Genomic DNA, 27,864 nt, shown 5'->3' with positions numbered 1-27,864 from the left:
ATTTCTAAGTAAAATTAAGCCTCACTCATGATCTCACAATAGAACTTTCAAATCTCAGGATTTTGTGCAGCGGGGCTCTGGCTGTCAGTCCCAGGCGACAGGGCTCTGGCTGTCAGCCTGGGATGTGGGATAGGGGACCCCACTGCAGCCCCCCCAGGCCTGGGCAGGGTGAAGAACCCTAAGAGGAGCAGAGGTGAGGCTGGGAGGGCTGAACTATGGCCTGGGGGCTGCAGGGGGGCTGAAGTGAGTATGGTGGGAGCTGATGGGGTAGGAGGCTGTATTGATGGTGGGTTCTGAGCAGATGGAGTGAGTGATGAGAGGGTGAACTGAGGGCAGTGGGGATTGATGTGGTGGGGGGGTGAACTGAGGGGAGCTGAATTGAAGAAGATTGGGTGGAGAACAGAACTGATGGCGGACTGGAGGACAGGATTAATTGCTGGGTAGGAGACAGGCAGATGTGGGGGTGAGAGCACCTGCAGCAGCAGCCAAAATCATGTTATCTAGTACATGTGGGAGAGCAGGCAACACTAATTGTCACATGCACACACCGTGAGGATGGGCAGGGGAAGTTTAAAAATCAAGAGACTGACTTAAAAAACACAATATAATGTTGTTTTTTCATCATGATTTTTCAGGCCAATCTCATGATTTTGCGGGGTCTGACTCATGATTTTTGATCTCTTGAAGTTGGCGATACTAGATTTGGAAGATGGAAAAATGAGGTCAAATTTAGAGTGCTTATCACTATGACAGTGCTTGTGACCTTTCCTCCTGTTCTCTGATTACCCAGTGGTATTCTAGCTCCGTCCTCCTCACCCCTGGGCTTCCATGCCACCTCCAGAGATTTCTCTCCCCTCCTTTTTTCTCCTAAAATTTTCCCTGAGTTGGTTTCTCTTGATTTATATTCATTTTATTATTGTACAGTTCTCTGACTGCCTGGGTGGTAGGGAGGGAAGTGGATATCCTTTAAATCTAAAACTTTTATTGCCATATTATCTTAAGTATGAACTTGGGCCTAGTTGTGTCTCGGCTGGGCCCTTCTCAGTTAAATCATTGGGTGTTCTGTTTGTAGTTCAGACTCTGAAGTGTGCCAGATTGTCTGGCACCAAGATTCTGAGATTCCCAAATTCCACTGCATGGCAGAGTGTAGAAAAATGTAAGAGAGAGAGGGTTGGGTGCGATGCTTCTTATGTGGATGTGTGACAAGAAAAGGAGAAAGCTGTAGCCCCTGCTTGTCTGACACGAAGAGCAATGATTGAGATGGAACTGTATGCAGACTGTCCTCACCCCTCCAATCCCATTGCCACAATAATATCCTAAAAATGTAGGACTGGAAGGCACATCTAGTCTAGTTCCCTGCACTGAGGCAGAACTAAGTATTATCTAGACCGGGGCGGGCAAACCTTTTGGCCTGAGGGCCGCACTGGGTTTCGTAAATTGTATGGAGGGCCGGTTAGGGGAGGGGGTCGTGACCTGGCCCCCACCTCCTATCTGCCCCCCCCCCCCGGGGACTACTCCTGCCCCATCCAACACCCCCGTTCCCTAATGGCCCCTCTGGGACCTCTGCCCCATCCACACACCCCCGCTCCCTGTCCCCTGACTGCCCCCAGACCTCCGCCGCACCATCCAACCCCTCCTCTCATTCCTGACGGCCCCCCCTGGGACCTCTGCCCCATCCAACCACCCCTTCTCCCTGTCCCCTGACTGCCTCCGTAACCCCTGCCCCGACTGCCCCTGTGGCCCCATCCAACCCCCCCTCCTTCCTGACTGCTCCCCAAGACCCCTGCCCCCATTCAACCCCCTGTTTCCCTCCAACCACCATCCACACTCCCGCCCCCTGACCACCACCCCGAACTCCCCTGCCCTCTATCCAACCCCCCCTGCTCTCTGCCCCCTTACCACACTGTCTGGAGCACTGGAGGCTGACGGCACTACAGCCACACCGCCGCCACCACCATGCAGCACAGAGCACCGGGTCAGGTTGGGCTCTGCAGCTGCACTGCCCCAGGAGCTCACAGCCCTGCTGCCCAGAGCATTGCACTGGCGGCGGAGCGAGCTGAGACTGTGGGGGAGGGGGACAGCAGAGGAGGGGCTGGGGGCTAGCCTCCTGGGCCAGGAGCTCGGGGGCTGGGCAGGACTGTCCCGCGGGCTGGATGTTGCCCATGGGCCGTAGTTTGCCCACCCCTGATCTAGACCATCCCTGTCAGATGTTTGTCTAATCTGCTCTTAAAAACCTCCAATGACAGGGGTTCCATGATTTAGGTAATTTGTTCCAGTGCTTAACTACGCTTAGAGGTAAGAAGTGTTTCTTAATGTCTAACCTAAATTTCTTACAATGGGACACATGCACCCATATATTACATGTGCATTTCAGATTTTCAGTCAAACCTTTGTCCCTTGCTAATTCCTTTTGTATTTTTTCCCTAGTGTCTGATAGTCCTTATGCCACAATACCACATTTGTTGCGAACCTGCCAGGAAAGGAGAGTGAGATTGAAGCCTCTGAGACACCGACCTATGTTGGGGGAAACAAGCAATAAGGAGTCCAACCCTAATTCTGAGGACAGATAGGTGAGAATAGGTGGGAAAACTACTGTAAAACTTCACAGCTGTCTTGGTGGTAAAACTAGGCTGATCAAAGCATTGAAGAATATACTGTTTGTAGGGTACAATCCATCAACCTCAATGAGTGCAGGATTAGGTGTTTAATAGGCCTCCATCTTTAATGTCAGTTTCTTTGATCATGGCAAAGATCTGAGTTAGCATGTAAGGCCCCCTCCCCCATACAGAAAAGACTTAAAATCTACGATGTCATGCCATGAATTTTATGTCTCGTGGGAAGTAGATGAGTTGAGTTTTATTTAAGTATTTGGTTCTACAGAATCTGTTTTAAATCGGTGTCCTAGGTGTAATTTCAGAGTGTTACAATAGAACAAAGATAACCCCACTTATAAAGGGAAAATATATATATTTGGGCTCTAACCCAGGTATCCTTCAAAGACTGGAGTTCAGTTAGTATTCTGAATATTGGAGAGGCAGTGGGAAAAGAGGGGGAATATATGGAATGTCCCTACATGTGAGTGGTCATTCTGCCATAAAGAATCTCAATCAAATCAAGAAAGGAAAGTGAAACAAGAAGTGTTTTCTTTAGGGCATGTAATAAATATAGTCCTAAAGTTCCCCCTCTCCAGCATCAGAGAAACAGTGGAGTTCACAGATTCCTTTTGTCTCAGGATTGAGCAAAACTCCTTGATTCCCTCTTTCTTCTGGGTCAAAGCAAACTAGGGTGACCAGATGTCCCGATTTTATAGGGACAGTTCAGATTTTTGGGTCTTTTTCTTACATAGGCTCCTATTACCCCCCACCTCCGTCCCGATTTTTCACACTTGCTGTCTGGTCACCCTAGCTAAGCAAACAAATAAAATCACCTAAACAAAATTCCCAAGTTTCCCTTTTTTGGGGGGGAGGGGGAAGAGAGAGAGAGTTAAACAAACAAACTCACAGCTATTTGGCTCTCCAGCTACGGACTGCTTCTTTCTCCCTGTACATGTTAAGTGAACTCACAGTTGACCATAGTTTTTATATAAATAATTAATTATAGACACTTTGAATTAGCAAATACCTGTCCAAGTGCTTTAGGTTTATCCTGGACAATCCCAAATGTGTAAACATAGAGGATAGATGGCACTGAAAACAAGGAGGTGGGGGAGTGAAGCAGAGAAGGAGCTGGAGATTTGATTTTTGTGGACATCAGCCTCACGTGTCATGCATAGTGGGCTGGCAAAGTTCCCATTCCCATACAAACTCTGAATGAGAAATAAGTAAAAATCCAGGACCCCATCCCACAATACAAACCCTTCCATCCTTGCTTCATCCCATCACCGCCTCTTTGTCTGTTTTAGTGTCCCATTTATCTTGATGGCAAAGAAATGCTAATGATCTAATATATATCAGTATGAGATTAGAATCTGAAGTAACGAAATTGATGTAAAGAGTTATTCTTTTTACACCAATGTGAGCATAGTCATGCCCTATAATTGTAAGCAAAACTGACCTCTGCCTCTTTTTTTTCAGAGAGCTGGAACACCAAGTCAATGAGCAGAACTGCATGTGCAATCTCACCCATTTCTGAATGTATGAATTCTTTCTTCATTTTCGATAATGAATACTCTGAAACTCTTGCCAAAAACTAAACAAGAAAGGCATATGTAACAAATGTAATTCTGACTCATCCACTACTTTATGATTCAGTATATTTCTATAACACTTACTCCTGCAGCTAGGCACTGGGGCGGTAGGGAGTGTGTGTGTCTGGGCTGCGGGGAAGGATGGGGGCGGTGCAGCTGGGCTCTTTGGGGAAGGGTGAAGTGTCTGGGCCTTGGGGGCACCCTGCAGGCTGGGCTCTGGGGGAAGGGGTGTGAGTGTCTGGGTTGGGGTGGGGGGCACAACTGGGCTACAAGGGGTGGGGGCGAGTGTCTGGACTAGGGGCGCCCTGCAGCTGGACTCTGGGGGAGAGGTGTGTGTATATGGCTCCCTGGCTGGGTGCTGGGCTCTGGGGTTGGGGTGGGGGTCGGGGAGGGAGCAGAGATACAGGCACTGGGTTGTCATATGGGTTTCTTTAACTCTCTTCTGCTGGGGGAATTTTTTTTGTCTGTATTGTCACAGACATAGTTGCTGATAGGTATTTTGAAATAAATGACCAAAATAATTGAAACTGGTATGATTATATAGTATTATTTTGAAAAATAAAATATGCAGAATTTAAAATATGTGCAGAATTTTTAATTTTTTGGTGCAGAATTCCCCCAGAAGTGAACACCAGTAATACTTGACCAGGAATTTCTAATACTAATATATTGCCAAATAATATGACAAATTACCATCCTGTTTCCCATATTACCAGCACCCTTCATTGACCAGTAGAACACATTTAAACAAGTGTCCAGGAGTGCAATATGAAAATGAAATATTTGCTACACGAGGTTTCATCAGTAAATAGGACTACAAAAATCTTTTCAAGATGAATTACAATTATCTTGGGTTATGCAAGAGATTGATACTTCAGGTTTGGAGAATCTTTCGAGTCCTAGTTTGAAGAGATTCCAAAGAGCACAATATTTAGAAGATGACTGACAACATTGATTAATGTAATATATGAGAGGAATTTGTTTATCTAAAGGAAAACATAGATATACAAGAAGCCACATGATTTCTAAGGAGAATAGATGTGGAACAGTCAGCAGCAGCTCCAGGCACCAGTGCTCCAAGCGCGTGCCTGGGGCGGCAAGCCGAGTGGGGCGCCCTGCCAATCCCTGCGAGAGTGGCAGTAAGGCAGCCTTCGGCGGCATGCCTGCGGGAGGTCCGCCGGTCCCGCGGATTCGGCAGCAATTCGTACTTGGGGCAGTAAAATACACAGAGCCGGCCCTGAGAACAGTTCAGGATTTAGTTTTTGTAAATCTTTGCTTTTTACTGGCTTGTAGCTTTTGAAATGTTGATGTATAATTTTGTATTGTTTTAAATCCCATGAAGACCTAATACAAATACAAATAGTTCAGTACATTTATTGTATTTCTAAGTCCAAATGTAATGTTAACATTTGTCCGAAAATCACTACACAAATGGTAATAATGACACCTTTGTTGGCAGTCTCAGCAGGGAGACTAAGGACTGAGTGGGGTTGGGAGACTTAACTACTCTTTCACGCCAGAGGTGGTCTCAAGGCTAGGGGTGAGTCAGATTGGTGGGACAACATCAAGAAGCATGCACTGTCCACGATGTACTTGTTCTATGGAAAGATAGGGACTTATTCCTTGTATGCACTGTTTCATATTATTGCACCCTACATAATTGCTATAGTGAAGTAAGTTATTTGTTACACCCATTTTTCACTGCTGGCCAGGTTGATAATATTTGGAAAGTGTGTATTGAAGTGACTAATAATTTATCTACTTCCCTTGTTTGTTAAATAGTCATAATTCCTTTTCTTTCTGCATCGAATATTTTTACTTTAAAAATCAATACAGTATTTTTAAAAAGGGGAACATGAAAAAGTACAGAAAAATAGAAGTAGAGATGAATGGGAATATACTGGTAGGAGATTCTCCAATAACCACAGTGGTCTCAATTCTTGGGTTCAGCCAAGCTGTGGGAAGTGCAGGACCCAAGGGAAAAACGAAGGTACCTTTTGCAGCTCCCAGTTTTGGGACTGGCTGAGAGCTGATTTTACCTTTTGTTTAATGTACACCTTACTTCCCACAGCCCCAAAGGGTCACTGAAGATTTCAGGGGCAGTACAGCCATGCCGTTTTCCCCCAGCTACACCTACTACAATAGTGGCTGTGTGAAGGGTATTAGAGCGATTTGGCTGGCTTGTTGCTATCCAGGGATTACTGTTATACTGGGGAAAATTTCTGTGTAGCTTGTTAAATACTTTTAATTCAAATCTGTTGAGATAATTATATAAGTTTTTTAAAGAGCCACATGGTACAGCTTAAGTGTGATAAGTGTTCGGTTGTGCAGATGAGTCTACACGTCATTTGGCTACACAGACCTGTTTGAAAAGGTGTGTGATTCAGTTACAGCTGAGTTGGCTAATTTGTAACCAGTCAAACGCTGAGCTCTTGACTCCTATTTTACTCCAGCAAAACTCGTCTTAATAAAATCCAAATCAGTTTGTTTTTGCTTGCTTGTAAAGACCTAAGGAATTATCCTAAAATAAACAATTTCTGCAGTCTCTTGTAAAGACTATGGGTTTTAGTCCGACTAATAATCCGCTAACAATTCAGAAGATGCCTTCCGAAATAACTTGTGCTGGAAACTCAGGCTTTATGGTGCCTGAGAAGATTACAGTGTCATTTTGCCTGAATCATTTGGGCAACGGGGAGCTAGAAAACAGTGACTCACACATAGCTGAATCCTTTTCTCTATAAGGGGAATTAGCTCAAATGGTAGAGCGCTCGCTTAGCATGCGAGAGGTAGCGGGATCGATGCCCGCATTCTCCAGAAGGTTTTTTTTTTTTAATTAGAGAACACTTACTTATTTCCAAGGGACCCGTTTTTTCAATTGTGAAGAATATGCATATTTTGTTATTTCTTGAGGCGTTCTAATTTTAGAAAGCGATTTTTGGGGGCGTTTTGTTTTGTGGGAAGGTAGGTGTGTGATCTGTTTTCTTGAAGATTATCACAGCTGCATGCATAGAAGAGAGAGGTAATTTTTGACAGCTGAAAAAAATGAAACAAAAGGACTGCAAGACTTGCCACTTGTTGCCTGTGATTTTTGTCTCTGATATTTCAGTCATCTAAATACTCATCCTTATTTTCTTTTTAAATTCTAGATGCATCCTGCTCTTAACATTTTTGTAAGGGACCAAAATAAATGTACATATTCAGGGCCGGCTCCAGGGTTTTGGAAAAAAAAAAAAAAAGCCGCGATTGCGATCTGCGGCGGCAATTCGGCGGACGGTCCCTCACTCCGCCTGGGAGTGAAGGACCTCCCGCCGAATTGCCGCCGAATACCTGGAACTGCTGCCCCTGTCCGGAACGGCCGCCCCAAGCACCTGCTTGAGAAGCTGGTGCCTGGAGCCGGCCCTGTACATATTAAATGAATCCACCACATTTTAATAAAGGGATGTGCACAATATGCTTGAATGATATTTTTTAACTCTTTATTGAAGATAAACATAATTTTGACAGCACAAATTATTTTCTTTCATAAGTATTGAAAGAATGTGCACAATGCAAAGGATAAGGCAATTCACCAGAGGTTGAATTATAGCAGATATAAATATATTTTTTGTAAAAGCTATGTCAGGGATGATTTTTTTAATAATTTGCAAATATGGTTAGGGCAGAGGGTTGTGTCATTTATCTGTTTTTCTAGCATGGAAAAGCAAGGTGACCAGGAGGCATGTGGCAATTCCAAGAGAAATTGGTGTCCATAAAAACACCTTTAACATGATATTAAAGAGGCAAAATGAGTGAGGTAATCTCTTACTGTGCCATCTTCTTTTGGTGAAAGAGACAAGCTTTTGAACTTACATAGAGCTGTTCTTTCATAACTGGGAAAGGTACTCAATGTCATAGCTAAGTATGAGGTGGAACAGATTACCATTATTTTACTGACTTTTTTACACACAAAATGATGAAAGCAGGTGAAGATCACAGTTGGTCAGATTGATGACACAGCCTCTCAGAGGTGACACAGCCTACTCCTTGAAAGAATTGTACTTTCTGAGTAGGCTGAGCAGCTGAGAGGCCTTGCTAACACTAAATGGGTAGGATGAATCATCAGATACCACTTTATTCTCTGATTGGAGAACTTGTAGTATTTGAGGATAACTGCTCAAACACTTAATTAGCTCAAATGGTAGAGCACTCACTTAGCATGTGAGAGGTAGTGGTGTCCATTAAATTTTTTTTTTTGGCTGCATGGAGAAGGGTGCAAATAGCAATTAGTTACAAAAGCTTTTTTCTTTACTCTTCTGTATTCTTTTATGTGATTTTTTTGTTTTGATTTGCATTTCTTGTTTCTCAGACTTGTATGTGTAACAAACCAAAGAAAATCCAATTGATATTTATTTAGCTGAAGAAGGCTCATACACAAAGCTATTAAAACACAATTAATTACTTGATTTTTGTTATTGAAAAATCAATTAATACAAAATGATTTGTCCCATTGATTATTTAATTAAAATAACTGTAAAACTTCATCAGAACTCTTTACATTATTACACATATCCTGAAAACTTTCTTTTCTGCTGTTCTCACTTTTTCCCATGGCTTAATTCCAAAATGAAATAGTACTAAACACTGCAATTGTAAAGAAATAAGTGAATAATATTAAAAAAATTTACTATCTAATGTTGGAAGCTAGATAAAAGGTACATTTTTTCTGTTGTGAATAGAAAGACCAACACAACAGCAATAACACTGAAGTTATGTACATTTGAAATATGAACTGTTACAGTAGAATATCATACACTGGATAAGCACACAGTTGTGTAGTTACAAACTGCTTTCATATACTTCTGCAAAAAGGGAAATTAGCTCAAATGGTAGTCTACTTGCTTCGTATAGGGGAGGTGGTAGGATTGATACTCATGTTCTCCCGTATGCATTTTGACTGGATTATTTATTCCAAAACTGAAAATCGGTAAAACAAAATAAACACTTTTAATATTAGCTTTATTCAAAGCAAAAACTTACTTATTTGATAATGACATAGTCACATGCACGAAGCAGAATTTCTATATTTCTTCGTTTATATTGGGGGAGGGGGGTTGAAAATATAACTGTAAAACAGGAACAAATATTCCTCTTTGGTATATACCCTAAATTAAGACTAAATCATTAACAGGAGCAATGAAAGGCTATTTTGAATTTGTTTCAGTCCTGATGTAAAGGTTTTGTATCTACACTGCACTCTGATTTCTCTTTGACTGTCTGATTTTTATATGTTGTAACATGCGCCCGTAGAATTGTTCCAGTGCCAACTCAAAAAAATATATTTATGCATATAGACACTATTACAATATGAGTGATTAAACAGCTCATTATTTCAATTAAATTCTGCTAAACTAAATAGTTAGCTTTTGAGTTTTTATTTGGCCTATAAACTCCACAGTTTCATCAAACAACTTGGGAAATGCTAACCCTCTACAACCTTTGTCCTGCTAATCTGCTTCATTTAAATGTACCAGTTCTCAGCACTGTCACCTTTTGAAAAGTGACCATTTCAGGAATGGTAGCTTCATTTATGTGCTTGTTTTATCCCTGACTGTATAAACCTACAGAGGATTTTTGTTAAGATTGTATATTCTAAGGGTATGTCTACACTACCAAGTTAAGTCAACTTAAGTTACATCTGTGTACAGCCACCACTGTAATTAAACCACTGTGGTGTGTCCACACTATGTTCCTTGTGTTGGCAGAGCGCATCCACAGTACACAAAACTGTATAGTGTAGACATGGTCTAAGATTCACTTACAGCCAGAGATTTTTCAGTATTAGTTTACCACCCAAATCCAACTTGAATGGAAGATCAGACAGTGATAAAGACAGAATCATACATAATCTCTTTTTGAATGAAGCATCTGACTTTACTTGAATCACTAAGGTCATGTCTACACTACACAGTTTTGTACACATAAGGCAGCTTACGTTGATCTAACTATGGAGATGTACACATTGCAATGCTCCTCCCGCCATTTTAACTTGCTTGCTATGTCGACATAATAAAACCGCCTTGACTAAAGGTGTGGAGCTTAGGCTGACAAAGTTAGAGCGACGCAGTGTCGGTTGTTATCCCAAAATCTCTGTTATAGAATAATAAGGAAGTAACATATAAATAACAGGTTTGACTCCTACCAGCATCTATCAACTGCGAGAGTTAGAAATCTGAGTGCCTTCCTCCTGTGTTGCATTGAAATAAAGGGTAGAAAGAATATAACCTTAAACAGAAAGTTTTATTAAGGGATAGTTACAACTAGGGGGAGAGGAGGTACACTAAGGGGGATCACTACAAATACTCAAGAATAGATTCCAGCAAGAGGCATAGTAGTGCCCAGACCCTTAAACTGTTCCTTGGTTAAACTATTAAGTGCCCAAAAAATAATTACTGTCTCTCTTTTACTGCAGATGGAGGTCACCAGCAATTGATGGACCGTCTCAGAGTCTCAGGAACATCGGAGGATATGGCTCTCTACCGCCGAAGCAGGAGATCAACAAATGTGGGCTGATGGCAAAGTCTTCACTGGATCCTTTGATGGAATGCAGGAATCAGATATCAGGTAAGTATCAAAGTCCTTGGCAGGTATTAGTGGCTGAAGTCTTGATCCGATGCCCACGCAAAGAAACTGGAGGTGGCTGCCTCAATGGTGGACAGCCCCTGCGTCATCGCTGACAGTTCCTTATATGCTCTACGTGGTGTGAATTCCTGAGGCACATTCTGGCAGACACTGCCCCTAAGCAGTTCCAGACAGCTCTCAGTCCCCCAAGTTCTGGCGGGAAACAAAGTTTCAGTGGGAAAATGCCATGAAGACAGGAGGCCAAGATGGAGTTCAAACCTTTCCTACCACATGTGCCATCTTGAATTCTTAGTTTCAAATTTTCAATTGCAGCAACATTTATTATAATACATAACAAAAGTATAACCATACATCAATAACACCTTACACAGTCTAAACACTGTGTTGCTTACGTTGCCCTAAGTGGCCTCCAGGAGATATCTCGCAATGCCCACCATGGCCACTCTGGTCACCATTTTGAACTCCGCTGCCCTGCATCCAGGTAGACAGGTGAATACCCCTCCCCTTTTAAAGCCCCAGGAAGTTTTGAACTTGCTTTTCCTGTTTGCTTGGTGTTGAGAGCTCACATAGCAACTGCCCAGCTGAGCAGGCCGGTTCCACACACCAAACTTGCTCCTACCTGGAGTCCATGGGAGATGGTGGAACTTCTGGGTCTGTGAGGACAGGAGGCTGTGCTGTCACGGCTCCACTCCAGCCATAGGAACTTGCTTGGGGCATGGAGGAGAAGGGCCACGATAGGGACATGCATCTGTGCCATGTAAAAATGAAAGAGCTGCGGTAGTAATAGCAGAAGGCAAGGGAGGCAAATAGTCGCCTCTGGTGTGGAACCACAGACCTGATGCTTCTACAAGGAGGGGGCTGGGATCAGGGTGGTGGTGAATAGCCTCCCCATTGAGCTCCTCTTGTAGCCTTGTGTTCATAACGCACAGCCCAAGACTGAACAGCAGTGCAGGATCCATGCTTTCTGACACAGATTGCTGGTTAGCAGGTTACCAGGACAGTTGAAAAGCAGCTGGAAATCTAGTAGTGTGATTATAAGCATTCCTTTTGTGTGTTAGGTGAATCAAACTAGCAACAGGCTGTGGTATAGTTATATCTTACTCTATCCAGTTCTGTAAAGTGATAATCCTTAATGAGAGCTGGTGAGCACCTCCATATTTACAGCAGTTTGTACTATGGGTGAATACATTATTTCTTTAATCATAAGCAAACCACTCATAATGTGTTATGAACCAGTTCTATTTTAGGATGACTTATCTGTGTGGTCTTTACTCTTTCAAAGTCAGAAACATCTGCAAAATGTTTTTTAATTGATGCTGCTGTATACAGGTGACAAACCCCTTGAATTACCAGGCACCATGGCAGCTGTGGGATTATGAAAACACCTGTTTTTGACTGACTACCTGAAAAGATAAGAAAGCAAAAATACTGCAGGATGTATGATCAAATCTTCCTGCACAGCTACTTTGTACGCTGTGCCTCTTTTCAGCACTAACCTTAAGTGTCACAGGGCTGTCTGAGAAGTTAATGTGGAATCCCACATAGAATATCAGGGTTGGAAGGGACCTCTGGAGGTCATCTAATCCAATCCCCTGCTCAAAGCAGGACCAATCCCCAATGAAATCAACCATGCAGCTGGGGCTTTGTGAAGATGGCTGGCCTAGGATATTAATCTTTATATTAGTTTTGTTATGGGGAATACGGGGAATAAGGCATTTGGCTCTCACTTAAGATCTAATCCTGTTACTAGGGAAGTCAGTAACAAAACTACCATTGTCTTCAGTAGTGCAGGAGCAAGTCAGTGCCCATTGTAGATCTAATATAGTTGTACATTGAAATGAATAGTACAGGCATCAAAATTAGAAACTAGCAATGAAGTGAAATGACATTTTTCCACCTAAACTGCTTTGTTATTCCATCCCTCCTGACTTTATTGAACTAATCTTATGACATAATACTTATTTCCATTAGTTCCCCATTTATCCCCTTTTGTGAAAGCATTCCATGCCAGGAGAGTAGAAATTTCTGCTGTCCTCTTCCACTTTCACTGCAGCTTTTCTCCCTTTTAGCACCAAGGCAATGTAATTCCCAATGCTATGTCCGCTATGGAGATGTGGAAAGTATCTTTAACATTTGTCTTATACCCTCTTTGCTACTTTATACATAAAGGAGCCTGTAGAAGGTTTTCTTGCTTATTATTGATATTAGGAATGTCAGATCTTGGACAGACAAGAGACTGCTCTCTCATTGCTGTGCATTCCCTTCCCCATTTACAGCTAGGTTTAATCACCCATATGGAAGGGTAGCTAAACACATCTTAATAAATTGGAGTGAACATTGGATTAATTGAAAACAACTCTATTCCTTTATGGAGACTTCACATGAATAGAAATTCTCAATCTGTTTGTAGAGATATGTACGCCTTTCTCTTCTCTGTTTTTTTTACTTTCTACTGTACATTTTAAGATTGATGTTTGTGATGGGAAAGCATTAGTTCATATAGAGAAGGATCCAATCCTATACTTAGAAGCTTCAGTAAAGAACAGCTTTCAAATACAATTCTAAAGGGTTTCCATAATTTTATTGACCTAGTTACTAATATTACTAGTTACCAATGTGGGATTTGAAATGTAAATTCTTCAAATAGATCTGGCACATATGTGTAAGACCACGTAGAAATTTTAAGAGCCACCTCATAGGAGCATGCAGTGATCTGGAAATTTATTCCCCTGCTCCAGAGAATTTCCAATTCATTTCTGTCAGCATTGTTGTTGTGTGGCTAGCTTACGTGCTACTTCTGACTAACACTTGTCATTTACAAATCCTCCTTGCTGTTTACCCCCTTTTCAATAACTTAGTTAGAACACTGGAATATCCTGCTTAAATTTTTTTACTGTACTAAATGTTGACAAATTCAATACAGTAGGATTAAATGATCAGTTTCTAATGTATTGAACTTTATTCATCTTTAGCTTGTTTTCTCAAGAAACTTTCTTTTGTCATGTTCAAATACTCTCTTGATCTCATGTACATGTAGGGAAGCTGTGCATAATCTGAAACCGTGTGAGAACTGACCTTGTGCTCTGAGAGCAGATGAGGAGCATAATTCAATAGCTAAAGGCCACCTTTCCACATCTATAAAATGTCTGTAGTATTAGTGTTATGCCTGCATGCTGCATCCTCTGATTTACGTTCCCACCCCAACAAGAGAGAGAAAATGACTGGGAAGACATCCTGAGCTGTCTTATACATTATAAATTTACAGCAATATGTATTTACTGTAGGAAAATGACCTAATATGAAACCTTGACTTTATTATAGCTTGTTATGGTAAAAGTTTAAGTTCAAAGCAGAAAAACATCTTTGAACAGCAATTACAAACATTGGTGGGAGGAAGAGAAACAGAGCAGTAATCTGAGGGAAAAGGAAAAATGGTTACTTTGTTCTTTTAAACTGCTAGAAAACAAAATGAAGTCTGTTTGCAGTTTCTGAACACTGGGTTGAAGTGTTCACCAAGATTTAGCTTCACTTTTTGAAATGCATAAAAAGGAAAATAAGCTATTAATAAAGCCAATGGATTTTAATTTCCAAAAGTCACAAGCACTAATCTCTCTGTAGTAAAAATACTAAAGAATAATATGCACTGATTTAGGTTGCATTGATGTCAAAAAGCAGTGGTTCTAGAAGAATTTTGACATTTGTGCTTTAAAATGCATAAAAATTGTTAGCTTGTTCTACAAAGCACTTTATTGAAAATACACATTGCAATGAAATGTTAGTAACCCATTTTGTTCAAACAAATATCGCTGTGTTTAATTTCAGCTTTTTGCAGTCCTTATTTACAGTGCTGGCAATGGTGTTCACCAACAGGTCGCCAACATGAATTTGGCCACAGTGAATAATATTCTTAAATGTGAAAGGTCTCAAGGGAAGTACTTGGAAAAAACAGTATAACTCTGCTGTTAAGTTAGCATTTCATTACAGCAATCTAACAGTCTTTCCAGTCACAGTCAAGAAGTCATCATCAGCCAAGCCGTGAAGTGCTTCTTCGAACATTTCTTTAGTGACAGCCTTAAAGAAAAGAGAAAAGTTTGAGAACATATACAAAAAGCTACATGCTATAAAGCCCCTAAACAAAAAATCATATGATTCTGCTTGTCTCACCAAACTTCCATGTCAAGTTTGCCAGGTTTTAGGTAAAAGTGTTGTCTTTTTAAGCTGTGAAATTCATCCTGGAATGCAACAGTTAAAGTGGGTTCTTTCTGGCTTGTGCATCCTCAATGGTAATAAGAGATTCTGCGATCCTGGCTTACGATTTTGTTGACGTCCAAATCAGAATAGTATCAGAGGGGTAGCCGTGTTAGTCTGAATCTGTAAAAAGCAACAGAGGGTCCTGTGGCACCTTTAAGACTAACGGAAGTACTGGGAGTATAAGCTTTCGTGGGTAAGAACCTCACTTCTTCAGATGCAAGAAGTGAGGTTCTTACCCACGAAAGCTTATGCTCCCAGTACTTCTGTTAGTCTTAAAGGTGCCACAGGACCCTCTGTTGCTTTAAACCAGAATAGACACCTATAGCTGACAAGAATAATCAATTTATTTTTGTCAGCAAGACAAGTGTGTAAGTAATCAAGATCTCTTCTATTCCACAGGTGGAACTTATGTCTATGAAAGAAACACTAATTGAAACCAGAATTAAGCTAGTTAATCAGGAACACCTGATGACCAACTGGCAAGCGGGCTAATCTTATGCCTTTTCATGTGTCAGGTGGACAGCAAGTAAATAGATTCCAAGGCCAGAAGGGACTACTGTAAACACTGATTACCCGTATAACAAACGGCATACATACAATTTCTAGAGCATATCTTTTAGAAAAACATCCAACCTTGATTTAAAAATTATCCAACTTCAACTTCCATTAGATCACATTATATATTTCTCTGCTAGATTGAAGAGCCCATACCAAGTATTTATTCCCCATGTAGATACTTAGACTACAATCAACTTACCCTTTAACCTTCTCTTTGTTAAGATAAATAGACTAAGCTCTGAGTATCACTTTAAGGCAGATTTTCTAATCCTTTAATCATTCTCAGGGGTCTTCTCTGAACCCCCTTTAATTTATCAACATCATTCTTGAACTGTGAGCACCAGAACTGGACAAGTATTCCAGCAGCAGTTGCCAAATACAGAGGTAAAATAACCTCTCCACTGTTAGTCGAGATTTCCATTTAGTTTTCCTATTCAACTGAGATACAACTATAATCAGTACTGAGGACCCTGCTGAGTACACAGAAGATCCCCCATGAGATGGAAAAATCAAAGTAGTATACAAAGAAAGCAGAAACTTACTGCGTCAGACTGTGCACGGAGATCGTCAAAGAGCTGTTGGTATTTTAGAGCTGGTGTTTTACCCTTTGACTGGATAAGCTTCTTCAAGGCTTGAGCTAGCTCCTCCTTACGTTTATGGGCAGTGGCAGTTATCTCTTGGAAAAAAGTACATAAAAGTACAAAGGATATAATATTGACTTCTACGATGAGATAACTGGCTCTGTGGATGAGGGGAAAGCAGTGGACGTGTTATTCCTTGACTTTAGCAAAAGCTTTTGATACGGTCTCCCACAGTATTCTTGCCAGCAAGTTAAAGAAGTATGGGCTGGATGAATGGACTATAAGGTGGATAGAAAGCTGGCTAGATCGTCGGGCTCAACGAGTAGTTATCAATGGCTCCATGTCTAGTTGGCAGCCGGTATCAAGCAGAGTGCCCCAAGGGTTGGTCCTGGGGCCAGTTTTGTTCAAGATCTTCATTAATGATCTGGAGGATGGCGTGGATTGCATCCTCAGCAAGTTTGCAGATGACACTAAACTGGGAGGATAGGGATAGGATACAGAGGGACCTAGACAAATTAGAGGATTGGGCCGAAAGAAATTTGATGAGGTTCAACAAGGACAAGTGCAGAATCCTGCACTTAGGACGGAAGAATCCCATGCACTGCTACAGACTAGGGACTGAATGGCTAGGCAGCAGTTCTGCAGAAAAGGACCTAAGGGTTACAGTGGACGAGAAGCTGAATATGAGTTGACAGTGTGCCCTTGTTGCCAAGAAGGCTAATGGCATTTTGGGCTGTATAAGTAGGAGCATTGCCAGCAGATCGAGTGATGTGATCATTCCCCTCTATTCGACATTGGTGAGGCCTCATCTGGAGTACTGTGTCCAGTTTTGGGCTCCACACTACAAGAAAGATGTGGAAAAATTGGAAAGAGTCCAGCAAAGGGCAACAAAAATGATTAGGGGGCTGGGGATGAGAGGTTTGGGGTGCAGGAGGTGAGCAAGCGGCTCCGCACGGCTCTCGCCTGCAGGCACTGCCCCCCAGCTCCCATTGGCTGGGAACTAGCCAATGGGAATGCAGAGCCGGGGCTTGGGCAGCATGTGGAGCCCCGTGGCCCCCCTGCCAAGGGGTCGGACCTGCTGCTGGCTGCTTCCAGGGCGCACTGCGGTGTCAGAACAGGTAGGGACTAGCCTGCCTTAGCCAGGCAGCACTGCTGATGAGACTTTTAACAGCCCGGTTGGTGGTGCTGACCAGAGCTACCGCGACCCAGTGCCTTACATTCCGCGAACCAGTACTGGGTTGCGACCTGCAGTTTGAAAACCACTGCTTTAAGTAGATTAGCTTGCTGGGGCCATCACAGTGGATAGCAGGGAGCTGTGCAGCCTTAATATCTCTTGTCAGAAGGGTCCCTATCCAGAGACAGGTGATGACTGAAGATTTGACTGGGCATTTCCAGAGTGAATCATGGAGGGGGAAAATACAGGAACAGTTACCCTGAAACTGAGACAGTTATCATTAATGCTAAATCTGGTCTCAAACCACAAAGGAATATGTAGAATGCTAAAGCCTATCACTACTATCTGTACAGGAATATCTACACAAAAGCATGAGAAAGTTCTACTGAAATGATGTGATGGCCCTGTAAGAGTACAGGAAACCTGCTCAGGGACAGACAGGTTGGGAAAGGATGACTTCCATGCAGGATTAAAAGGAAGGAGAATAGTCAATACATATCACAGATTTTAAAAAGATTTCAAGAGCCTAATATAAAGGAAATGGTGTACACTATTCTGGTACATCTTATCTCACAGGAAGGTTCTCCCCCACTCCACTTTTTAAATCTTTTACTTTAAATTTCACATCCACATCTTTTTACCTCAATAAGGGCCTGACTTGCTTCTTCACTTAGTCTAGGATTAACATAGCTACAAGCATACGCAACGTAATCCCTCCATACTGCCATGTTAATGTACTCTCCTTCCACCTGCTCTTCACTTTGGTAGTACAACGCAACCCAGTGGTGAGCAAGACGTCTGTCACAGGCCTCATCATGTGGGTCCAACATTAGAAAGATCAGATCAAATGTGCATGGAATAAAGATCCAATAGTTAGTGCATAAACTTTTCCCCACCATTTACACTACTTGGTTTTATGATTTTGATCAACCAAGCGGAAGCTGTCTGAAATCTAAAATCTAACATTTTATTCATTACATCAGGAGTACACGATACTCTCAGGAGGTAAAAAAAGAGAGTGAAAATGTGATTTTGCTTTCTGTCTACAGAGTTGAATATTTGAAGGCAGGATGTTTTCAGAGGGCTTCCAACTATGGAATTTTCTCCCATCATTCACCTAACAACCTCTGAAGGCTGGGACCTTGAAGGCATAGCGTAAACTTCATTTACTTAAGATTCTGTGTGATGAGGTGGCGTCTACACATGCTTCCAGTTTGATCTTGAGGGGGAAATCTATTTACACGTATTTGAAGTTTGTCTGCTTAATGTATTGAATAATTCATGGGTGCAACTGTATTCTGAGAAGAATGTGATGGGCATATTTTTAGTTAGATTTCAAAAGATGACAACTACCTGACATTTATTAAATCAATGGAATTAGATGCTTATAATCATCCACAGTTACTTATTTTCTACACTGCCTAAAAGAGTTCTAGGTGCCTCATGATAGGAGATATAGTACCTATTTTAAGAGGTTAAAAACCTTAATTTATCATCAACAGGCTCAGGCCCACAAAAAACAGGGTGACACTTGACATAAGAATACAAACCATACACTTGTATACTATTATATTTGGCTTCCTAATTTGTAAAGCATGCAATGGCTTAAAGACTAATTTTTATACTTTTCCTAAAATGTGATGCCTTTATCATTGTTCATTAAACACTTACTCCAGCTACTAACACAGCCTGACAGGAAGAAAAGGCAACTCACGGAATGTTTACACTGGAGCTGAGGTGTAACTTCCAGCTTGGATAGACATACCCAGATTAGCTGCCCGAGTATGCACTTTCAGATGGGATCATGCTTGGAGCACCTATCCTGTCCCACTGCTTGGACTGCTGTGGCTACACTTCTATCTTTAGCACTGTAGCTTGATAACCACTACAGCAGGTATATCTACTTGAGCTGGAAATTATACTCCAGCTCCAGAGTAGATACATGCCTTTAGAACTAAATGTAAAATACTTGAGATTTTAAAATCCCAGTGCCTGTGCAGTGTCACAAAATCTTGAAACAAGCAGAACAATGGATACAACAAAACCTTAGCGACACTACCAAATGCCATTATTCAATATCAAGCACTATATACTGGTCAGTCATTTACAGTCCTTTGCTAGAGTATTAGTTAGAAACATTACCTTTAAAGTAAACTTAGAAAAAAACTTCAGCTTTCTACATTGCAAATGCAACTCCCAATCAACATGTTTCTGCACGCACACACACACACAGGAAGAGGTAGAAAGTTGTTTTGTAAAAACAAAGCATGCAGCATGGAACTAGAAATCTAATTGTAATACCTAGATAACAATGTATGAGGAAGTTGGATGTTTTCAACAGTAGTTTTCTTTGGATTCCACTGCGACTCTATAGGGTTAGCAGCTGCTAGGACAGACGTGCGAGCATTCATCTGGCAAATAATTCCAGCCTGTCAAAAGGAAACGTATTTGAGAGCAAACAACCTTTCCTAGTGGAAGGAAGATTCCAGCAGCTATGTTAAGAGTCCCAAGACTCGCTTATTCTAACAAAAAAGACTTTAAAGAATTAACTCTTGCTGGGTTCACCAAAAATGCTTTATAAAAAGGGTTCTCTAGATCAAGAGAAACAACCTCATTACTAAAGCTTTGGTACAAAATGGAACAAGGTTATCTGGAAGGAGTATTACATGCAGTGTGCAGCCATACATATTGAGTCTGCAACATACTGAATGTTATCACTGAAATACAGCTCCAACATCTATACTGTTACTCAACATTGAGGTTGTATTTCTGTCAATAGTCTTCTCTCCAGTTCCCACATTACCTTTTCAATTATCTTATTTCGTCATTAGGGGTCTCGATTATTTGCAGTTAACTCATGTGATTAACTCAAAAAAGTAATTGCAATCGCAGTTTTAATCATACTGTTAAACGATAGAATACCAATTAAAAATTACTAAATATTTTGGATGTTTTTCTACATTTTCATATATACTGTATTCTGTTTTGTAACTGAAATCAAAGTGTACATTATTTTTTATTACAAATATTTGCACTGTAAAAATGATAAACAAAAGAAACAGTATTTTTCAATTCACCCCATACAAGCAATCTCTTTGTCGTGAAAGTGCAACTTACAAACAATTTTTTTTGTTACATAACTGCACTCAAAAACAAAACAATGTAAAACTTCAGAGCCTACAAGTCCATTCAGTCCTTCTTCTTGTTCAGCCAATCGTTAAGACAAACAAGTTTGTTTACATTTACGGGAGATACTGTTGCCCTCTTCTTATTTACAATATCACCAGAGAGCGAGAACAGGCAGTTGCATGGCACTTTTGTAGCCGGCATTGCAAGGTATTTACATGCTAGATATGCTAAACATTCGTATGCCCCTGCATGCTTGGGCCATCATCTTTGTACTTGTGCGATTAATCTTTTTAATCCTTTGACAGCCCTATTAAGCATCTAACAGATATTAACCTGGGTAGCGTGGTACAATGTTGAGCTAGAGTCTTACCCTGGCAATAGAGTCTGTTGTTCCATTACTTCATGCAGAACTGATCTTGTACTTTCATTCATCAATGCAGCAAATGCCTTTGTCACTGAGAACCAGAGCACCCATCTGCAGAATCAGCTGCCTTGTCTCTGGGTCCTTCATTACATATGCAGTGAGACCAACTGCACTAGAGCCCTTCCCAGATGTGTACTGGCCTCTAAGGAACCAGGTTATAGACATATTGAAGCAGCTGTGATTTACTAGTGCCAGGATCATCACAGAGAAGAATGTTGATCTCAGCACGAAAATTGCCTCTTCCAGTATGACTGAAATCTTTTCTTGGTCCCCCAAACAGCTGAAGCAGAATGCCCTATAAAAATAAGATTTTTTCCAACTCAGACACCAAAATTCTTGATAATTACATGAGCCAATCTCTGATTGAGTGAACTGAAATGTCAAATGAAAATTGTCTCAAATCATTAACAGAACACATGTAAAGCTGGAGTACTGTTTTCTGTCAAGTATCACTAAAAAGGGTAGTGGAGTTCTATCTTTGAAGCTTCAAAGATTTTCCAGGTCAAATCTGCTTAGATTACTTTTTAAATTAAACCGCCAGCTCTGCAAAGTCAATTTTGAATTTAAACATTGAACTAGGTTCTTTCTGGATCTCATCATCAACAAAGACTTTACAGGTGGTGTGATGCTGTATAAAAGAAGGTGAGCATGTATTGTGTGTTGCGCAATTGCAATGCATTGCGCAATTGTGATAAATCTTATACATATGTCATGTAAGGTATCATTGGAAAAGTTATAGTCTGCTAAGTATGATTATCTTGTTTGTGTGCATGTAGCATCATTGTATATGAAGTTATGAAACTTAGCTGTGTGTTTGTATCTCAAACCTGTTGTATTCCTGGGTAAGACCCCCTAGACAGATTTACATCAAGGCTAACCAGCAGGGTGGATTTGATTTAAACCAGGAAGATTCCATTTAATCATGGTTTTCTACATAAAAGTGCATTCTTGTTGGTTGTTATAACTTTAATACACATTCTTCACAACTCAGAGATAGATGTAGGTTTCATTTTTGGAAGGTACATACTATACATTTTTAAACAGTGATTTATTTTGAAAACTTTTCAGATTAGTTTTACAGCTGTATCAGAAAATGAATGATTGGTTATTTCATTTAACGAAGGTAACGGAAGCAGATATTTATGAAGTCATTCGGAGGTGAACTCTCTCTAATTCAATAGGTTAATCATTAATATTTGGAGGATTTTCTTGCCATGCTGTATTAGGAGGAGAACATCACCAGGCAGACATATAAATTGTTTTATTTAACTAAAACAATAACGTTAAGTATTCTGGATTTTTTTCTTCAACAGCAAACATATAATAGTTGAACAAAACAAGCATATGTCTCTCACTTCTCACATTTATCTCTAGACTTCTCCGTGTCCAGATCTATTCCGCCCCCAACAATCTTCTATTCATTGAACTTTTTGAAACTTTGCACTTTTAGAGAGAGGTAAGGGATTGACTCTGTGTACACAAATTTGGAGAGGGAAAATAGAGTTGAAGGTCTGCTATTTCTCACCGCTATATATATACATATAGATACATATACATATACATACATATATACACACAGAAAAACATCTTTGCTGTTAACAAGCGTGTTACCTCTGGAGACACAAATCCACAGGTTTGAGAACTGTAAAACTAAGCATCTCTGAGGGTATCTTCTAGACTGAGCACTGAGTCCCATTGGGTAGATAGAAAGATTAACCTAAATAATATATACAGAAGCCCCTGTAACCACATAAGATTGGGTACCTAATCCATGAACTATTGGAACTCATTTACAAGACATGAATATATTGTCTCATACTATAGAATTAGAATTTATAATCCCTATTCCATGATGAGATACATTATAGCTCAAAGATATCTTAATGAAAACTATCTTTAGATAGGTTTTTTCCCTGAAAAAGCATTTCATCAAAAAAATCCAATTTAAATTAAAAAAATCTGATTTTTTAATTTTTTTAAATCATTGATTTTTATCCACCATGGTCTGGAATAGTATCTGTTAAATATTAACTGAGTACATCATAATTGGTGACAGAATACTGTTTAAGTGTGAAGTGGAAATACCATCTGATTATATAGTGATATCTTAATTTTGGTGTAAAATACCTTTAGCGTTCTAAATATTCCCCCTTTCTTAGATCAACAATAATGTAACCACAGCTAACAATAGGGACTATATCTGTGTAGACAGAAGGGTGTATATGTTTTTGCCATGTTTGTATTATACAATTTCTAAAAATTAGTGATTACACCTCTTAACCTATACTTCAAAGGGAAACAAGTATTTTTATCATGTGACAGCTTTTGAAAAACTCATATGTACTTAGAGCTTTTGATTTCTTGAACAGATGAGGAAGCATGTTGAAATTATTTCAATTAATGTAATTTAAATTGGGTTGAGGCTTTATGAAACTAATTTAAATGTCGTGCTTTTGAAACTTTAGGTTATAGTTAATTCATTATAAATTCTAAGTGCTTTCTTTAATGTCACTAGTCTAATTTACATTTTACAAAACTGCTGTGACAAAACATTGAAAATTATGATCCTGATACTGCAGAACCAGAATACTTAATGTTGTTGTTTTAGTTAAACAAAACAATTTACATGTCTGTCTGGTGATGTTCTCCCATATTACTGTAGTACCTCCTCAAGTTGCTGCATATAGAGTGGTTCATTAAGATCCAACCCAACATTCTCTTCCTCTTTAGCCAATGGATCAATAAAACGCTGAAGAAATCTCTGAATACTGCAAATTTATTTAAGAGTGCCCAAAGGGACAGAGCTGTGACTTCACTGCTACACATTCCTACACTGGATGACATTTTCCTGGCTCAAATTACCTTCAAAAATACTCTCTATATATCCTAAATGGTAGGGATATATGCATCCCTAATGCATCCCTTACAGGATATTTCTCGCATGCACACTACAAGTTTCTTAATTCCAACAATATCTTTCAAATTTCACACAGTAAAGCATACCAATTACTTTGAAAAAGCCTTATCAAGCTATTATTCTTTTTTAGTGAACTAATTTTTTATAAATACAAGTTAAAAGAACACTTTTGGGAATAGGATAACATGCTAAACATATTACCATTAAAAAAAAGTATATGAAATTTTACTGAGGATTTTAACCTCTATTACACCCTAATGCCTACAAACCTTACTCCTGGACCAAAATCCCAACATAGTAAGCTCTGTACAAACAGAACAAAAAGACCTCTCCCAAAAAGCTTAGTATAAGTATAAGACAAGAGAAAACAGATGGATACAGACAGGGACATAAAAAGAAAAAAGGAAACCATATTGATCAATATGACAGGCAGTGGTCTCAGCCCACCAGCAGCCTACAAAAACCTTTACAATGGCCAGGCATCACAGAAAAGGAGAGCCTTAAGAAGAGCTTTAGAGGCGGAGAATAAGGTAGCTTTATAGATATTTACAGGGAACTCCTCCTAAGTGTAAGGGGCAGCATGGGAAAACACACAAAGATGCTTATTTGAAAATTTAACAAATGGGCGACAGAAGCGGTCCAACTGGAAAAGAAAGTAGACTTCTCAATAGTTAATGAGAGTTGATGGGTAAGGTGGGGATGGGCCATGACAGACCTTGAAAGTGAAGACCAAGCAGCTTATGCTCAATGCAGCTGAGAAGGGGGAGCCAGTGAAGAGATGGAAAGAGAGGGGTGATCTGCTCAAAACAACCTACTAAGAAAATATTTGTGGCAACAATCTGAACTGGCCTGAGCAGGGTAAGGTTTCATTTGTTAAGGCCAGAGAAAAGGGTGTTGCAGTAATCAAGACACAAGAGGAGAGTTTTAGGCCAGGTCTATACTACAGACCTATATTGATATAACTGCATTGCTCAGGGGTGTGAAAAATTCACGCCCGAGCGACACAGTTATACCAGTCTAATCCCCTCTGTAGACAATGTTATGTCGACAGGACAGCTTCTCCCATCAGCACAGCTACTGCCTCTCAGGAGGTGGATTAACCATGCTGACAGGAAAAGCTCTCCCGTTGGTACAGGACTGAGGTGGACAAACTACGGCCCGCGGGCCACATCCGGCCCACGGGCCCTTCCTGCCCAGCCCCTGAGCTCCTGGCCCGGGAAGCTAGTCCCCGGCCCCTCCCCTGCTCATTCCCCTCCCCTGCAGCATCAGTTCACTGCGCCACCGGCACAATGCTCTCAGTGGTGGGGCTGCAAGGTGCTGGGGAAGCTTCAAAATATTAACTACTATGCTTTGCCCTAATGAAGTAAACAAGTTAGTGTTAATCAGTCAGTGTGATGGCAGGCTAGCAAAGTTTGTAAGTCTTGTTAATTTTATAACTGTATTTTACAAGGCTGTACTAACCATAGAATGTACTGTATAAATTTTAATCCATATTTCTCCAAGCCAGAAGGAACACACTTTGCTAAAATAGTTTATTTTAAACCCCAACAATATTTTAAAATACTGTAGAACTTAACAAGCACTTTACACTCAGGGGAAAAAGGGATATTTTAGGATGAGTATACGGTTACTGGTTGCATGTTTTATGCGCTAAGATCGATTAATTAAATTAAAAGCAAGGCACCAATTAACCTTAATTGAAAACAATCCTGTTCATTCAAAAAGGCCCTTTTTGTTTTTAAATTGACAGCTTTGTAAAATTGTACATTAAATCTTTCAGTATAGGCCATTTAATAGCCAACAATACACAGATATCGGCATTTTGCTCCTACCACTGACAAGCATACCCGATTCTCGAAATTGTGGTGGGCTGGAAAACAGAACATCTTGAGCATTTGGGCTTTGCATGTCCACTGCTGGAGAAGTTCGCATTGGCTGTAGATCTCCTGTAGATGTGGAGTCATCTGTTCAACGTTTTTGTGAAGGAGGAGACTGAGCATCTTCAGGGCGTGCTGGAAGAAGATGAAAGCTGGTAAGTAGCTATTTCATACATTAGCTGCAACATTCTACACAGATTAATGTTAAAAGACCAAATCACAAAATAAATCATACGACAGAATAGCCAGTAACTTGGCTGATATAAAATTAAAAAGCAAAGTGCAATATTCTTCATTTTCATTTCAGCAAAATATTTGAGATTCCAAAAGTGGAAAACAGCTTAAGACAATTTAAAATAATTAATACTGCAATTATCTTCCTAAATGCCTAAGAAATCAGAGCTGCTACTACTAGTGCTATGAAAACCTAGCTCATATAGTGCTTTTCATCAGTGGACTCCTTTGTAAAGTGCTTTGAGAGCAATATCATTATCCAGCTTGGGAAACCGAGGCAGAGAGAGGCGGAAGCGACGCTTTTCAAATGCAGTGCTAAGTTTCACGCATCATATTTGTAACATTTGTAAACTTGCCTCCGTTTTACTTTTAAAAAGCATCCTCTTGCACCCATGCATTGTTGAAGACTAAGGCCAGGTCCATACAACAAAGTTTTGTCAACATAGCTATGCCAGTGACGGGATGTAAAAAAAACATAGCCCTAGCTGACACAGCTATGCCAGCAAAAACCCACAGTTGTAGCCACAGCTATGCTGCCAGAAGACTTTCACAGAAACGGGAAAGACTGCCCCACAGCACGCTGAGCTTACAAATGACATTACCTACCTTCCCGTATAGCTGTGCTGGCAAAGCCTCTGTAGTGCAGACAAGGCCTTATAGAAAAAACAAGTTTAGCCCAGTTTAGCCTTAACAAAGATCAATGCTGCTTAACTTGTCGTGCTCCTCTGAAAAGGGTCTAAACCAACAACTTCTTGCATCCTGCATGCCCAAAGACTTTTAAATCCTTGCTTTAATGACAAAAAATGCTTTTATTGTTCTTCCCAAGGTGTTAGCCCTGCAGAGCAAACATGGGTGAAAGTAAGTTAGACTCCATCTGTTCTTGGGCATTAGTCGCTTAGTCCTAGACTGTCAGGGATGTGAAAAAGCCACACTCCTGAGTGTAGCTAGGAAGACCCAACCTTGGGTGTATGCTGGTAGTTGGTAGCTACTGTCACTTGGGGAGCAGAGTTCCCTCAGCATAGACAGTGCCTATGCTACGGGCCAGGGTTACAGCAGCGCAGCTATGCCACGCCAGTACTGTATAGTCATAAGTGATCTGGAAAAAGAGGTAAAACAGTGAGGTGGCAAAATTTACAGATGATACAAAACTAATTAAGATATTTAAGTCCCAAGCAGATTGCGAAGAGCTACAAAAGGATCTCATAAAACTGGGTGACTGGGCAACAAAATGGCAGATGAAATTCAATGTTGATAAATGCAAAGTAATGCACATTGGAAAACATAATCCCAACTATACATATAAAATGATGGGATCTAAATTAGCTGTTACCAGTTAAGAAAGAGATCTTGGAGTCATTGTGGATAGTTCTCTGAAAACATTCACTCAATGTGCAGCTGCAGTCAAAAAAAGCTAACAGAATATTGGGAATCATTGGAAGAATACAGATAATAAGACAGGAAATATCATAGTGCCTCTATATAAATCCATGGTACTCCCACATCTTGAATATTGCATGCAGATGTAGTCACCCGATCTCAAAAAAGATATATTGGAATTGGAAAAGGTACAGAAAAGGGCAACAAAAATGATTAGGGGTATAGAACAGCTTCCATGATGAGAGATTAGTAAAACTGGGACTTTTCAGCTTGGAAAAGAGACAGGTAAGGGGGATATGACTGGTGTGGAGAAAGTAAATAAGGAAGTGTTCTTTACTCCTTCTCAGAACACAAGAACTAGGGATCACAAAATGAAATTAATAGGCAGGTGGTTTAAAAAAAAAAAAAAAAAAGTAAGTATTTTTTCACACAACTCCCAGTCAACCTGTGGAACTCATTGCCAGAGGATGTTGTGAAGGCCAAGACTATAACAGGATTAAAAAAAAGAACTAGATAAATTCACGCAGAATAGGTCCAT

General features: G+C 40.5%; 1 protein-coding gene, 1 long non-coding RNA gene and 1 other non-coding gene across 3 annotated transcripts; 1 reads left to right on the top strand and 2 right to left on the bottom strand.

Annotated features, from left to right (window-relative positions):
• The first annotated feature begins 6,927 nt into the window (after positions 1 to 6,927).
• On the top strand, positions 6,928 to 7,000 carry TRNAA-AGC (transfer RNA alanine (anticodon AGC)). The gene has a single exon. It is a non-coding gene; the product is annotated as a tRNA-Ala (tRNA).
• A 7,098-nt stretch (positions 7,001 to 14,098) lies between these two features.
• LOC128831256 (DNA replication licensing factor mcm4-B-like) lies at positions 14,099 to 18,198 on the bottom strand. The gene is made up of 3 exons (XM_054017570.1): positions 18,027 to 18,198; positions 16,156 to 16,361; positions 14,099 to 14,875 (listed from the first exon to the last, which is right to left on the bottom strand). Exons 1-3 carry the CDS (start codon positions 18,196 to 18,198, stop codon positions 14,783 to 14,785), a joined length of 471 nt encoding a protein of 156 aa, XP_053873545.1. The 3' UTR covers positions 14,099 to 14,782.
• Positions 18,199 to 20,365: 2,167 nt separating this feature from the next.
• Positions 20,366 to 25,844, bottom strand: LOC128831577 (uncharacterized). Its single transcript, XR_008443825.1, has 2 exons — positions 25,686 to 25,844; positions 20,366 to 21,216 (listed from the first exon to the last, which is right to left on the bottom strand). It is a non-coding gene; the product is annotated as an uncharacterized LOC128831577 (long non-coding RNA).
• Between the last annotated feature and the right edge of the window lie 2,020 nt (positions 25,845 to 27,864).

Source organism: Malaclemys terrapin, chromosome 2 (genome assembly GCF_027887155.1).
Source record: "Malaclemys terrapin pileata isolate rMalTer1 chromosome 2, rMalTer1.hap1, whole genome shotgun sequence".
Lineage (NCBI taxonomy): Eukaryota > Metazoa > Chordata > Testudines > Emydidae > Malaclemys > Malaclemys terrapin.
Note: the sequence above shows the minus strand (reverse complement) of the source record. Positions and strands in the feature narration are given on the sequence as shown.

What these genes read in the sequence shown, in the direction of transcription:
- LOC128831256 (XM_054017570.1), bottom strand. Translation starts at nt 18,198, where the DNA reads ATGTTGGACCCACATGATGAGGCCTGTGACAGACGTCTTGCTCACCAC. An exon ending in TAGACTAAGTGAAGAAGCAA is followed by an intron (nt 16,362 to 18,026) that starts GTCAGGCCCTTA and finishes GCTTTCCCCTCA; the next exon opens with TCCACAGAGCCAGTTATCTC. An exon ending in TCCGTGCACAGTCTGACGCA is followed by an intron (nt 14,876 to 16,155) that starts GTAAGTTTCTGC and finishes CTTTTCTTTAAG; the next exon opens with GCTGTCACTAAAGAAATGTT.